General features: G+C 37.4%; 1 protein-coding gene across 10 annotated transcripts in view; it reads left to right on the top strand.

The window, feature by feature from the left end:
* Tasor (transcription activation suppressor) overlaps positions 1-15,735 on the top strand; it is a 66,245-nt gene that overhangs the window by 34,134 nt on the left and 16,376 nt on the right. For 4 of the 10 annotated variants that reach the window (XR_016533002.1, XM_090320645.1, XM_090320596.1 and 1 more), the window contains exons 15-21: positions 4,869-5,260; positions 6,274-6,418; positions 7,102-7,161; positions 10,534-11,456; positions 12,985-13,107; positions 13,702-13,861; positions 14,923-15,031. Coding sequence is in view for 9 of the 10 variants with exons in the window: in XM_090320645.1 (XP_090176771.1) it covers positions 4,869-5,260; positions 6,274-6,418; positions 7,102-7,161; positions 10,534-11,456; positions 12,985-13,107; positions 13,702-13,861; positions 14,923-15,031 (1,912 nt within the window). In the remaining variant the exon portion in view is untranslated. The remainder of the gene's footprint in view (positions 1-4,868; positions 5,261-6,273; positions 6,419-7,101; positions 7,162-10,533; positions 11,457-12,984; positions 13,108-13,701; positions 13,862-14,922; positions 15,032-15,735) is intronic. The other 6 variants (XM_090320615.1, XM_090320663.1, XM_090320623.1 and 3 more) reach the window with 3 other exon arrangements.

Genomic DNA, 15,735 nt, shown 5'->3' with positions numbered 1-15,735 from the left:
TTCTTAATCAAAATCACATCTTCCATCAATCTGTCTCTTCTCCAACTTTGTTGAACAGATTAAATTAGTTAAAAGTACATTTCACCAGACATATCACTGTTGGACACCATTTCAGTCATTGCATAAAATTTTATTTGATTATTCTGTTTATACAAACTTTCAAGTCTTTTTCTTTCCTAGATTTATATATGACTATATGTCCTCGTACATGTTCTCATCTCCTTGTGACCTTGGCTTATTAATTCTTTTTTTTAATTGTATTTTATTATTGGGGTAGCATATAGAGGGGTTACAGTTAGATTTGTCAGGTAGTAGCTGCATTACTTCTCATACATCGATACCCCTTCTCATGTTTTTCTCTCACTTTCGCTCCCCCTACCCCCCCCCAATCATCTTGCTTGTCCCCTTCCCTATTTCAAATAAACGTATATATAATGTACTAGGTAACAAAGTCAGATATAGTATAAACATGAGATTAACCATAAGAGCAAAAACAAGAGAAATAACATGGTACATTAAGAACAGCAATCACACAAGATAGAGCTCTTGTTTCCATATCCTAAAATTTATTTAGTCTCATCCTATATGCTTATGTGCATGGATTTTGAGCTATTGTAATCCTCTGCAAGGAGAGTCCTAAATGTATACTAATGGTTACAAGTAAGGGAAAACATGGAGCCTGTGTTTCTTTGGGTCTGGCTTACTTCACTTAATACAATTTTTTCCAAATCTTTCTATTTCCTTATGAATGGGACAATGTCACTCTTTCTGATGCCAGTATAGAATTCCATTGTATAAGTACTATATCTTCTTGATACAATCATCTACTGGGTTGGTTCCATATCTTAGCTATGGTAAATAATGCTGCAATGAACATCGTTGTGCTGGTGGCCTTAGTCTGGCCTTGCTTCTGGACATGTGGATAAATGCCAAGGAGTGAGATTGCTGGGTCATAGGGGAGCTCTATGTTTAGCCTTTTGAGGAATCACCATACTGCTTTCCAGAGTGTTTGAACAAGTTTACACTCCCACCAACAGTGTAGTAGTGATCCCTCTTGGCCACATCACCTTCAGTACCGGTTGTTATTAGATTACTTGATTATGGCCATTCTACGTGGGGTGTGTTGGAATCTCAAAGTTGATTTGATTTGCATTTCTTTTATGGCCAGAGATGTCGAGCATTTCTTCATGTGTCTATAGGCCATTCTTATTTCCTCTACAAAGACCCAGGTTCGATTCCTTGGTACCACATACATAGAAAAAGCCGGAAGTGGTGCTGAGGCTCAAGTGGTAGAGCTCTAGCCTTGAGAAAGTCCAAGGACAGTGCTCAGGCACTGAGATCAAGCCCAGGACTGGCAAAAAAAAAAAAAAAAAAAAAGGTAACCCTACACATAATTTTTCCCACTCTACAATTCTATATTATAGTCATAATTATTATAGTTGTAAAATTAGACTGCAATGTAAATTTGTGTACTGTGCTTTTATATTTCTGTGACACATTGTAGTCTTCTTACATGAAGAATCCTAATACCACTTTTTACCTAATCCTGTTCCTGTATTTTAAAGCACATGACTTTCTGAATGTTCCCTTTGAAAATGTATTAAATATATTGGCACTGGAGATGAGTAAGGTTTATACATGCTTGGAACTCTTTCTCAACATGTTTTTTGGTTTTTGTTTTGTTGGTCATGGTACTTGAACTCAGCCTGGACACTGACCCTGAGCTATTCAGCTCAAGGTTAACTAGCACTCTACCACTTTGAGCCACAGTGCCACTTCCAGTTTCCAGGTGGTTAATTGACCAGGACTGGCTTCATATCACTACCCTTTGATCTCAGCCTCCCGAGTAGCTAGGATTTGTCTCAATATGTTTACCACATACTTCCTTTTGTTTTTGGCATGCTTGACAGAGATTTCAGTATCTTTAGTATCCTGCCTTTAATATGAATTTAAGTATTCTTGTTATTAAAGACTTAACCTTGTTTTTCCCTGATACCAGAATTACTTTTGCTTTGCTTATTTGCTCCAATTCAACTATTTTTCGATTGTATTAGAGGATGTGGTTCTTATGAACTTGTCTAGTATTTGCTTTGAATCATGATCCTCTTACTTCAGCCTCCTGAATAGGGATTATAAGCATGAGTCACTGGTACCCAGCAATTAAAAAAGTCACTACAGAGCCTGCACTGCCTTTGAGATTGTGACAATCTTGCTTTAGTCTCCTGAATGCTAGGATTACAGATGCATACTTGGTTTAGATTTTGAGTGTGGACAATGCCTTACAGACAGAAGTATTAAAGAAATAGAAATAAAATTAAATCTTCTATTTAAGTAGTTTAAGTATAATTTGCATCTCCTAACAATTAACAAAATAATAAATGCAAGTATTTTTTCTTTGTTGAAATATCTTTCATTGTGATTTGGTGGCAAAGTTTAATAAGGTAACAGTAGTTAAACTTAATTTTAAATTAATTAATTATTTTGTGGTCATGGGGCTTGAACTCTAGCCTGGGCGCTATCCCTGTCCCTGAGCTCTTCAGCTCAAGACTACTGCCCTACCCTTGAGCCAAGCCCCATTTTCCATTTTCAAGAGTCTGGCTTTCAACCTTGATCCTCAGATCTCAGCCTCCTCAGTAGCTGGGATTACAGGCAACAGCCATTGTGCCCAGCAAGCTTAATTTTTTTTTTTTTTGACAGTCCTGGGCTTGAGCTCAGGGCTTGAGCACTGTCCTTGGACTTTCTCAAGGCTAGAGCTCTATCACTTGAGCCTCAGCACCACTTCTGGCTTTTTGCTATGTATGTGGGGTACCGAGGAATCGAACCCGGGTCTTCATGCATCCTAGGCAAGCACTTTAACCACTAGGCCAAACTCCCGGCCCCCAGCAAGCTTAATTTTTGAAGTTAACTTTTTTTTTTCTTTTTGCCAGTCCTGGTGATTGAACTCAGGACCTGGGCACTGTCCTTGAGCTTTCTCAAGGCTATAGCTAGAGCTCTACCACTTGAGCCACAGCACCACTACTGGCTTTTTTTCTGTGTGTGTAGTATCGAGGAATTGAACCCAGGGCTGTGTGCGTGGTAGGGAAGCACTCTACCACTAGGCCACACTCATGGCCCCTAAAGTTTTTGGGGTTTTTTTTTTTGTTGTTGTTGTTGTTGTTTTTGCCAGTCCTGGGCTTAAGCTCAGAGCCTGAGCACTGTCCTTGGATTTTTCTCAAGGCTAGAGCTCTACCACTTGAGCCTTAGCACCACTTCCGGCTTTTTCTAAGTGTGTGGTACCGAGAAATTGAACCCGGGTCTTCGTGCATGCTAGGCAAGCACTCTACCACGAGGCCAAACTCCCAGCCCCTAAAGTTAATTTTTTTTCCTAAAGTTAACTTTTAACTTTTAATTTAATTTTATTTTTTTGTACCAAAGACTGAATTCATGGCATTTGGCTTTCTAGCCCATTTCTGTACTATTTTATCTGTGTTCAAAGTTTTTTCACTGCCTTAGTTTATTTTTCAAGTAGCATCCCATTAGCTTTGCTTTGGCTAACCTTGAAGTGATATCCTCTGCCTCACCAACTCCTGAATATAAAGCAATGATTACAGGTGTATATCACCATGCCTCGCCCCAGTTAGTCTTATTAATACATATTATCTGTGTTTACAGCTGGGCCAGGAGTGTGGCCTACTGTTAGAGTGCTCACCTGATATGTTTACAACTTCATGCATCCTAAATTAGGATATACTAATTTTCACTTAATAAGAGTTAAAGCCTTTGTGTAAAATTTTAGAGCCATAGTTATACATGGTTGTGTGTATTTATAAAAAATCCATGGCATAGTTGAAATTTCTATTCATGGGTTTTTCTTTTTTGGAGAGGAAGGGGTTGTAGGGTTTGAACTCAGAGGCTGGACACTGCCCCTGAGCTCTCTTTGCTCAAGATTGGAATTCTACCACTTTGAGCCACACGGCCACTTAGATTTTTGAGTAGTTCATTTGAGGTAACTGTCTTGTTTTGGGTTTTTTTTTGCCAGTCTTTAGGGAGTTTTTTTTTGTTTGTTTTGTTTTTTTGCCTGGGCTGGCCTTGAACTACATCCTTAGATCTCAGCCTCCTGAGTAGATTACAGGCATAGGCCACCAGCACCTGGCCACAATGGATGGTTTAAAAGTAATTTTTAAATAATTTTTGGAAGGATTTATTTTATTCTAGAAAATGGAGTTAACTGGGTACCAGTGACTCACACTTGGAATCCCAGCTACTCAGGGGGCTGATGTCTGCAACTCATAGGTTGGTAACCATTCCAGGCAGTAAAGTTCATAAGATTCTTATCTCCAGGTAGCTACCCCCTACCCCCCAAAAAATGCTGGAACTGTGTCTTAAATGGACACACATACACACTTTTTCTCCTCTCTCTCTCTCTCTCTCTCTCTCTCTCTCTCTCTCTCTCTCTCTCTCTCTCTCTCTCTCTCTCTCTCTCCCCCTCTCCCCCCTCTCTCTCTCTCCCCCCTCTCTCTCTCTCCCCCTCTCTCTCCCTCTCTCTCCCTCTGTCTCCCTCTGTCTCCCTCTCTCTCCCTCTCTCTCCCTCTCTCTCCTCTCTCTCTTTCTAAGCCATTCCTGGACTGGAGCTCAGGGCCTGAGCACTGTCCTTGGGCTTTTTCAAAACTAGAGCTCTACCAGTTTAGCCACAGCACCACTTCTGGATTTTTCTATGTATGTGGTGCCGAGGAATTGAACCCAGGTCTTCATGCATACTAGACAAGCACTCTACCACTAGGCCAAACTCCCAGCCCTGAAAAATAATTTTTAAAGTGTATTTTATTTGTTGAAGTATTTATGGGGGTTTTCAAACTTCAAGAAATAAACTTTTCTTTCTTTTTTCTCAGAGTCTCCACAACCTGTTGTCTTACATGATGGTGACTTGAGACTACAACAGCAAGATACCTCTAACTCCAATAATCCTAATGTCAATACACTGTTTAATTGGCTCTCTGAAACACTTGCAAATGCACGCCATTCTGATGCATCCCTGACAGACACAGTGAATAAAGCCTTAGGATTGAGTACTGATAATGCCTATGAAGAACTCGGACATGAGTATGAGTTAAACTGTACATCAGATGGGAAAGAATATGTGCAGTCTACTAGTGCAAAAATTGAAAATGTACATTTTAAGAATGCTCAGAGTCCACTACTAGAAGTTGACACATCTTTAAAGTTTCCTGTTACTATTTCTGCCAGTGAAGTAGGCACTGACCATAAGCTACATTTGATAGAAGTAAGCATGTATTCTTTGGCTATCTTTGTGTACAATTGTCAGAAAGTATATATGTGAGAGGGAGAGAGGATGGGTGGGTGTGTGCTGTGGGTGCTGTTGTTGTTGTTGTTTTTAAGAAGTACTTCTAAGTAAAGATGTATGTCCTGGAGGGTACTTGTAACTTCTTTTACCAAGAGATAAATGCTGAAGTAGCTGTTTTCCTTCCTGCTTATAGGGCTGTATATGTAGTCTAAGTTTTCCCTGTTGTGATGAAAGTAAGGCTGGACAATGTTTGTCAAAAATGGCAAATTGGGAGTTAATTCCATATTGTTTCATAATAAAATTGAATCCTCAAAACTTTGGCCACATTCTGCTGGCAGTAACAAAAACTCAAAAGGTGAAGCAGATGAAGCAGCTGAACTCAGTGCACCAGTGTAACAAATAAGGTTAGGTGCTTTGAATTTCTCATGCGAATAGGAATCCATTTTAATTTTGGTGTGTGCTTAGAGTACTGATTTCTAGCTGAGCAACAAACAGTTTTGGCTCCTGGAAGAAATGTCTGCATCAATTGAGAACAATACTAGATGGCACCGTATTTCTAAAGGCTTATTTCTGAATAAGTCATATTTTTTGAATAAGTCATATGTGTATATCCAAGCCATTCTCCATGTAATTTTGAGATGTTTATTTTAGGGATGAAATGTTTAGAGATTTATATGATGAGGAATATATAGTAGTAATCTGTATTAATACTTTATTTATAGTATATTTAATACATAGTTGACAGGAGTTAACTGACCACAGCTAACTGTTGACTGGTGCTGTATCTTAAAAGTTTATCAATCACTGCTTTAAATCATTACAGAAGTAATGTTTGGAGAGGGTAAATAAATTGAGACTATAGCCTTTTCTTATATTGCTGCTACTCTTTTGTAATACCTAAATTGAAGTTGGAATTTCCTGTGAGAAATAGTTGTCTGTTCTTTTTAAATGACTTGAAAATAAAGCTATTGAATATGTACTTTAATTTTTAGGATGCAAATTTAATTAACGTCAATAATTTTGAAGAGTGCAGTTTGTGTCCCACTGTTCCCACTGAACATGGATTCCATAGACAACAATCTAAGTCGAATAATGTTGAAGAGACTGAAATACACTGGAAGCTGATTCCCATTACAGGTAATGCAAATATCTCAAGAAACACATTAGACCATTGGTCAAGTATAGTATGGTGCTAAAAGTTATTATTTGCATATATTATAATTATTGTGTGCATAAATACATGTTCTTAGTACTCTAAGTTCTTATTCATCTTTGTTAAATATTTTTGGAAATGCTTTCATAGTACAAGTTTCCTATTCCTGTTCTTTCTTTAAAGATCTTTATTTAAACTTTAGAAAGGAAAAATGAGCAACTTTTTGCTGAAAAATTGCCTCCTTGTGACTTAGAACCTATGAGACCTGCAAAGATTCTAAGAATTTCCAAGGCTAGAGTTTCCATAGGCTTTTATTAAACTCTGCTCTCTACTTCAAGAGGGCAAGAAGGGAACAGGTACTCTTTTTTCTGAGCTGCAGAAACCAACTTGAGTGGGATACATAGAATAGAGATAAGTGATGATGATCCTAACAATTCTTCATTTAAACACCTTCAGACTTTATAGTGAGAGTCATTTGAAGCAGTACATCTAGGTGTTGATAGGCATCATCACCTGAATGGAAAGAGAAGCAACTTCCTATGTCTGAATAACTCTTCTCTTAGGCAAAAGATGTGGTTGTTGGATTTCTTAGCATTTGGGGTTAGCTGAAAGGTGCTTAATAGGGTTCAAGGAAGAGAGTCTGCAAATAATGGGTGCTTTCCTTCAGGAACAAATGCAAGAAGTCCAGAAGACCATGTGGGGAAACATGGTGAGAAACAAGCACCAGGTGAGAAGGCTTGCTTTGCTTTGCTTTCGAGTGTGTCCTTAGTAGAATTGCTGCTTGGCATTTTGTCATTTTCCTTCATCAGTAGGGCATTGCTTTAAGTTCTGCTAATACAGAGAATTTCACACAGTATCATATTTATATTTAAATTATTAAACTGAGTTGAATCAAATATTCTTATGGACTTTTAGGGAAGTCACTGAATATTCATGGATTATTTTTTTATAATAGATGATGATTTGGAATGTTTTCCTAATGCATTTCTGAAAAATGCCATATAAGAATCTGAAAAGACTATATATAATATATCATATCTATAGGTATTTGGTTTAAGACAATTCTATGCAGACAACTCTGGACACTATTTTCTTGCTTAAGAGTTTGATGTTGATATTTTTGTTTCCATTTTGTTGTAGCATGTAGCTTATTATACAGAAATCTTAAGCATGTGGGTTTTGTTTGTGGTGGTTTTTGCTTGATTTGAGACTGAAAATGAAATGAATAGTAAATCCAAAAGTAGATTCCATCCTTTCGGAATTTATCTCCTCCAGAAAATATTTTACAAAGTACAAGAAAAATAGCGTGTGACAAATAGGAAAGTGTATATTTTTTTTTAGTATATATCACATAAATGCTTAACATATGTATACAATACGGCCACCACCCAAGACAAGGTATAGTGTATTTTCTTCTGTGGCTTCCTAGTGAGTACATTACCACAGATTTATTTTTGCCTCTTGAACTTATGACAAATGGAACCCATACAGTTCCTTGTGTGTTGGATTCTTTACCTCTACCTTCTGTTTGGGTTTTAAGCATGTTATATATAAGCAACTCTTTCTCATTAGGAACCACAGATATGCTTTCAGTATGCTCTGTAGGTATTATTGAACATTCCTCTTACTTCGGATACTGTAGTCATAACTCTGTAACTGAAAGTATAGATACCTTAATAACTTCACCTTTAGAGAACTCACAACTTCTCTTTTAACTCTTAAACGTCTTTTGGCTTAAAAGTCAAAATACTGGGCTGAGAGTTTGGCCTAGTGGTAGAGTGCTTGCCTAGCATACATGAAGACCCAGGTTCTATTCCTCAGTACCACATACATAGAAAAAAGCCAGAAGTGGTGCTGAGGGTCAAGTGGTAGAGCTCTAGCCTTGACAAAGTCCAAGGACAGTACTCAGGTCTTGAGCTCAAGCCCAGGACTGACAAAAAGTCAAAATACTGCAATGTTTTAATAGCAATTGATTACAAAAAAAAAATCATTGTTATGGATATTCATGTATAGGTGTCTTCTAAGTTGTTTATAGTTGAAACTTTCTTTGAAATTTTTGAGCTAGGCACTGATGGCTCATGCCTGTAATCCTAGCTACTGAGGAGGCTGAGATCTGAGGATTGCGGTTCCAAGACAGCGCTGCAGGAAAGTCTGTGAGACTCCTTTATCTCCAATTAACTACCAAGAAGCTAAATACAGCTGTGACTTTAAGCAAAAAAACTTAGGGATCGCGCCTAAGCCCTTAGTTCAAGCCCCATAACCAACACACACACACACACACACACACACAGAGTTGGTGATTATAAAATCATATAAGGACACTCTTGCCAAATAAAATTAGATGATTATGTGAATTTCTGTAAGGGATTTGTTTGGTTTAGGGTTTCTTACTGTGGAAATTTCTCCAATTGGGTTTAAGTTATGATCAAGGAAATTTTTTTAATCTATAATCCTTCAGGAATAAGCTGATTTTTTTCCCTAATGTTTAGCTATACAATTTAGATGCAGGTTTTTTCAAGACCAGGCAGAATGGTACAGTTCTTGCAAGGCTTGAAGTATGAGGTGAAGCTTTATGAGGTTTTTTTTTTCCTGGCCAGCCTGGAATACATAGTGAGAATTTGTATTTTAAAAAGTTAAAACCAGTACAGTTTTAAAATTATTGATAGTTTTTTTAATCAGATGTTTGGCACAGCACATAATTTTAAGGGGTTAAAAAATACTGAACAGTACCATCCATTTAGATTTTTTTTTTCTCCAGTGGCTCACCCATTCATTTCTCATAATGCCCTTGTGGACTTGAACTCAGCCTGATACTTGCTCTGTAGGCCATTTAGCATTTAAGCCTTGCCTTCAGCCTTATTTTTGCTTTTTTGAGGAAGGACAGTTTTATTATTATCTTCATGGATGGAGAAATCAACATTGATGCTTTAATTTTTATACAGGGAGCATGTGTGTGTTGTGGTTTTAGACTGTAATCCTGCATAGTTGGATTGCAAATGTACATTACTGCATACGGTTTATTTGTTGGGATAAGGGCGGCCATTTTCCTGGGCTGGCCTTAGACCCAAGGATCCTCCCTATCTATATCTCTAAAGACCCAAAGGTCAGGATACCTAGCTTCTTTGGGACATTTTGTATGCATCCTGAACTGTATTTTAATGTTGTAAATTTGGGACATTCCTGGCTAATTTTATATGGCCAGTCTCATAGTTTTAAGTCTACTCAGACATTTTATTTATTTACTGCTAGACTTGTTATGGCTGTTATTGTCCAATGACAAGTATCTGTGATAATTCTTTTCCCTTACCATAAGGTCTCGCTGTTGGCCCATGTCCCAGTCCTCTTTTCCAGCCTCTCAAGTGCCAAGATTATGGGTGTTCATCACACAGCTCACCATGTCACCATGGCTCATAAACATGCGCTCAAGGTCATGTTTTGATCTTATGGATTGAGCTGATTGTCACAAGTCTATAGTCCCATTAGCATGGGTTAACTGAAACACCTCTATCTAAAATTAGAACTATTTTCAAACAAAATCAAAATGTTCAGGAAAGACCTTAATTTACCTGTATTTCCCTTCTTGTCTTACTGAGCTTTTTTTCCTGATAAAATAAAGTCCATGACATTGTACAAAATCCACTAGCCAACTCCATATATGATAGCCAGTCTGAAAGTAGGTAGAATGAGTCCTAAACACAGCATTTGTGTTTGGCATTCTTTCCATTGCTTTATACATAATTCAAACATGGAGGAATATAGAAATTGCTAAAAACCCAATCTTCAAATTGGTAGGGAAGCAGAAAAAGCAAATCATTTAGCCACTGTTAATGCAGAATAGGCCATTTTTTTTTCTGACACTTTGAAAGAAAGCAAAGGAATGTTGTTCTCCCTGCTGAAATCCAAAGACTACCGCACAAGTAGAGAGCATAACAAACAAGGTTTTGTTTGCATTTGAAATTTTCATTTTCCAATGCATAATTAGTCCAAACATAGAGTTGTCCCTTTTCTGATTTGAGGCATTTTTGTTGTTATTGTTGCTGTTGTTTTGAATGCTGCTGTTTTTAGATTGCTCTTGTAATAGTAAACTCTTCTTGTGTAGGTCTGAAATCACCAGAAGAACAGCTGGTGTGTCTACCACCACAGGAAACTTTTCCTAACGACCCGCGGGTAATAAGTAGACAGAGAACTTCTGATTACCAGTTTCCATCCTCTCCATTTACAGACATACTAAAGAGCACCAGTGAGGATGATATATTGACAGGTCAGGTGATGACAGTTGAAGAGCAGTGTGTGCCAGCAGCAGAGCCTCCAGCTGAGAGTGAAACTACAGAGAAAACAGTGTTAGGAGAGTTCATTGTCTTTTCTAGGAAGATAGAAGAGGTTTTGAAGGATAAGCATGTTCCATATATTAGTAAAATATCTGCACCTGTCATTACACCACGAAAGAAGATGAAACAACTTTCTGAGTTTATATATTCTAAGACTTCCAAAGCTGGTGTACAAGAATTTGTAGATGGTTTACATGAACAACTCAATACCATCATTATTAATGCATCAATCAAGGGTGGCAATTTGCCACCAGTCAGTCTTAATGATTCTGGTACCACGATAATGTTCAATACGATGGGACGGCATGTCATTTCCATTTCTTCAAGTGACTTCAACAATAAAGATCTCCTTGAGCCATTTTGTGGTGATGGATTAAAAGACATTAACGAGCAATATTCCTCTTCAACTTTAACTGAAATAGAAATGAACCAGGCCCATCATGCCACAGACTTAATGATGACTTCAGACCATATTGTACCTGGTGATATTGCTAGGGAACCACTAGAAAAAGAAATAACAAAATCACCCAGCGATATAACCATTTCTGCCCCACCAGCTCTTTCAAATTTTATAAGCCAGTTAGAGCCTGAAGTGTTTAATAGTTTGGTTAAAATTATGAAAGATGTCCAGAAAAATACTGTGAAGTTTTACATTCATGAAGAAGAAGAGTGTGTGCTCTCTAAAGAAATAAAGGTAACTATATGAAATGTAATAGTACTAATAATAGACATTGTCTTATTGGTCTGATCTTTATGCAGTAGAATAGAAAAGTTGACCATACATTTTTACATATTTGACAATTCAGAATAGAATAAAGGATGAGTAAATTGAATTAAACTCAAAGCCTGTGATATAGTATTTTAAAATCCATTACTTGATGTGAAATGTAAAGAGCACACACACACACATATACACACACACATATCTTTGACGGTCAGAATGTAGTTCAGTGACAAGAATACTTCCCTGGTATGTGTTTAATCCTCAGCATAGCTCAAAAAAATAATAACATCCTATCTGTACATGCTGCAACTATTTTAAAACTTTCAGTGGTTTAAAATGTGACTTCATTTCCTATTTTTTAAAGAAGGAAAAATAAGTTGCTAGTGTTCATTTCATATGGTGTTTTATTGGTCGTCTAGGAAAACCAAACTGTCCATAGGTGATCTGATGACTCATTTTGTGTGTGTATGTGTGTTCTACGGTGCATTGTCCCTTTTTTGCTGAAGGTTGGTAATCTACCATTTGAACCACAGTTACATTTCCTGTGAGATAGATACCAGTGCCCAACTGGGTATGTTCTTTTGTTGCTTTGAATACCTTGGCCATATCACAGTTTTCTGTAGCTTTTATTAATCAAAACTATGCTAGTCCTTTGATTTCCCAATCATGAAAGACAATTAATTGGCTATAAGGAATATTTGTCTACCATCAGGAATTGGGAACTTTTATTCTCCTAAGAGGTGTTTAGATATTTATAATGTCATTACAAGCCATGTAATAATGTGAGTACTGGAGGTAGACAGGCAGTGGGCAGCTGATAGAGGCAAGCCTATATCTGTTCCATCAGGTGCCAAATGATTTCGCAGGCCTTTGGGCTAGATGTTCATTACTCACTCCGCCAGTATACACTAATAGGTACGTGGATTAAACACACACTTAGGTATGGACATAGGGGTATAAAATTAGGTAGCAAAAGGAATATACATGGTAGCACATTGGAATAATACCTGGTTTAGTATTTCTAACTATAGGATTTAACTTTTAATGCCTTGGGAGTTTTAAATGCTTATTCTCACTTTGAGAATTTATTTAACCACACAAGTGGAATTTTTGCTTGTTTTGTTACAGAAAACTAAGGAAGACTATAAATAGGTTTCTTATAACCTAGAGTGGCTCAGAAATTTTGATCAGTTTAACTTGCATTTCCAGTGTTAAATTGATGTGTTCTAAAAATTTTTTTTAAAAAGAACTTTATTTTTATATTTTTTATTGTTATTATAAAGGTGATGTACAGAGGGGTTACAGTTTCATGTCAGGTAATGCATACATTTCTTTTTAGACAATGTCACCCTTCCCTCGTGGTCTCCATTTCTCCCTCCCATCCCCACCCACAAGTTGTCTAGTTCATTTTCAACATAGTGTCTAGTGAGTACCAGTGCTGCATTTGTTCACCCATGAAAAAACATTTTAATGCTGATCTAGTTGTTTTCTTACACAGGAGTATCTTACCAAATTAGGCAATACAGAATGTCATCCAGAACAGTTTTTGGAAAGAAGATCAGAACTAGATAAACTATTAATTATTATCCAAAATGAAGACATCGCAGGTTTTATTCACAAGGTAATCTATTAAGTTAAAGTCGCTATTTTGTTGCTAAGTTTTAGTTTATAGGAGTAAAACTAATTATTAAAACCAAGCTTTAAGGAAGGTAAAGCTTAAGGGCCTGTCCACAAATAGGCTTGTTCAAGTCATTGTACCCCTGCAAATCTCTGCGATCCTTTTGTCACTCAAATTAAGTCAAGTAAGAACATTGAGTCTCTGAATGGTAGGGGATGTGTGAACTCTTAGTGCTGTCATGTAGATTTATATGTCCACCTCTACCCTTGGATTTGATGGTATTCAGTCAGTCTTATGAGCCTACCTCTTCTGGTTTCTTGATTCCCCTAAGCATATAATCTTTTGCCCTATGTCAAATACAGTCATAGGCCACAGACAAGTTACCATTTGTCTATTTTGTGTTTTCAGATCTATTTTAACCTAGTGTATTTTGGGGAAATAATACTGAAAATACTATTTTTTGAGTGACTTGCCATCTGCCATTCGATAACATAGATGAACTCTATTACATTTTACTAGGTTTTTCTTGTAGGTTACTTCACACTTGAATCCTTATGCATCCTTAAAACTGTACTTTTGGTTTTGTATTTAAAATAGGTACCTGGCTTGGTAGCTTTAAAGAAACTCCCCACTGTTAGTTTTGCTGGTGTTGATAGCCTGGATGATGTTAAAAATCATACATACAATGAATTATTTGTATCTGGAGGTTTTATTGTATCTGATGAATCAATTCTAAATCCAGAAGTTGTCACAATTGGTAAGATTACTGCATTCTTTTCAGTATATATTGTATATATTCAGTATATATATTCTGTCTTTTCTGGTTTTTCTTTTGTTCTTTTTTGTGTGTGCAGGTACTGGGGCTTTAACATCAGTACTTTAGCTTTCTTGAACTCTTCTTTAGCTTTCTTGCTCAAGGCTGGTACTATACCACTTGAACCACACCTCCTTTTCCAACTTCTTGATGGTTAATTGGCAATAGGGTCTCTCAAATTTGATTGCCTGGGGCTGGCTTTGAACCCAGATCATCAAATCTCAACTTCCTGACTACCTAGGATTATAGATGTGAGCACCTAGATTTTTCTAGATTTTGAAAAAAAATTGAGGACTTGTTTTTGTGTTTATATTGTGTCATTCATAGATTATCTAGTGTACTTCCATCTTTTCCTGAGCTTTTATCACTTCTCTTTCATGTCTGTTTAGTCCTTAGAAATAGATGCCTGTAAATTGGCTGTAAAGTACCTGCTCCTCCATTCTGATTCCTTCTGATACTGTTATTTTCTTTAGGTTTTTCGTTTTGTTGTTTTTTAAGGCAGAGATGTTACATTCTCTCTTTTTTTTTTTTGGCCAGTCCTGGGGCTTGAACTCAGGGCCTGAGCACTATCCTTGAACACTTTTTGCTCAAGGCTAGCACTCTGCCACTTGAGCCACAGCGCCACTTCTGGCATTTTCTGTGTATGTGGTTCTGGGGAACTGAAGCCAGGGCTTCAAGCACACTACCACTAGGCCATGCTCCTGTCCCTACACAGGTGTTAAGGTAAATTAGGCCTATGTCAACCTGTCTTTGGCATGAATGAGGCTATAACAAAGTAAGGTTTTCAGGGGGAGGGAAATGGGGACCATGACATGAGAAAGGGTATCAATATTTGTGAAGTAATGTACCTTCTATCTGGTGAATATAATGTAACCCTTCTATTGAGAATAATAAAAAATATATGAAGAAAAAATTTTTAAAAAGAAAGGTTTTATATAACAAGCATTTCTACAATATAGGCGTGGAGTGGATTAAATTAAAAATGCATTTCCTTGTCTCTACAGAGAGCCTTCAAATTTTTTTAACATTCCTTGAAGAACTTAGCACTCCAGAAGGAAAATGGCAGTGGAAAGTGCATTGCAAATTTCAGAAAAAACTAAAGGAACTGGGCAGGTAAAATTTAGAAATTGATATACTTTCTAACTTCTAACATCATTTTTCCCTATGTTTTTAGATTATGAGCAGTTTTCACAACTGTCTGTAGCTGATTGGAAATGTAGATACTGAGTTATTCTGGCCTTCTTACGAGGAACTGGTATTTCTTCTTTTTGGGGAAGGGGGAGTCTGGGCCTGTGTGCTGTCCCTGAACTCCTCAGCTCAAGGCTACTACCTTATCCCTTGAACCACAGCCCCACTTCCTGTTTTCTAGTGGTTAATTGGGATATGAGTCTCATGTTCTTTAGTTCCAGTGCTGGCTTTCTCACATCTCAGCCTCCTGAGTGGCTAGGATTACAGGCATGAGCCACCACACTCGGCTATGTAATTTAATTTTTTAAAAAGTTTTATCAGAGGGCCGGGAGTTTGGCCTAGTGGTAGGGTGCCTGCCTAGCATTCATGAAGACCCAGGTTTGATTCCTCAGTACCACATACATAGAAAAAAAGCTGGAAGTGGTGCTGTGGCTCAAGTGGCAGAGTGCTAGCCTTGAGAAAAGCCCAAGAACAGTGCTCAGGCCCTGAGCTCAAGCCCCAGACTGGCAAAAAAGTTTTGTCAGAGGAACTTGATTTGTATATTTACTGTTTTTTCTTACCAGTTTTGAAGAATGAGATGTATTCTAATGATTAATTAGAGATAAGAGTCTCATGGTCTTTGGTGTTCT

Source organism: Megascapheus bottae, chromosome 2, assembly GCF_031878675.1.
Source record: "Megascapheus bottae isolate mThoBot1 chromosome 2, mThoBot2.hap1, whole genome shotgun sequence".
NCBI classification, from domain to species: domain Eukaryota; kingdom Metazoa; phylum Chordata; class Mammalia; order Rodentia; family Geomyidae; genus Megascapheus; species Megascapheus bottae.
The sequence above is the reverse complement of the archived record's forward strand: the minus strand, read 5'-3'. Positions and strand labels throughout refer to the sequence as shown.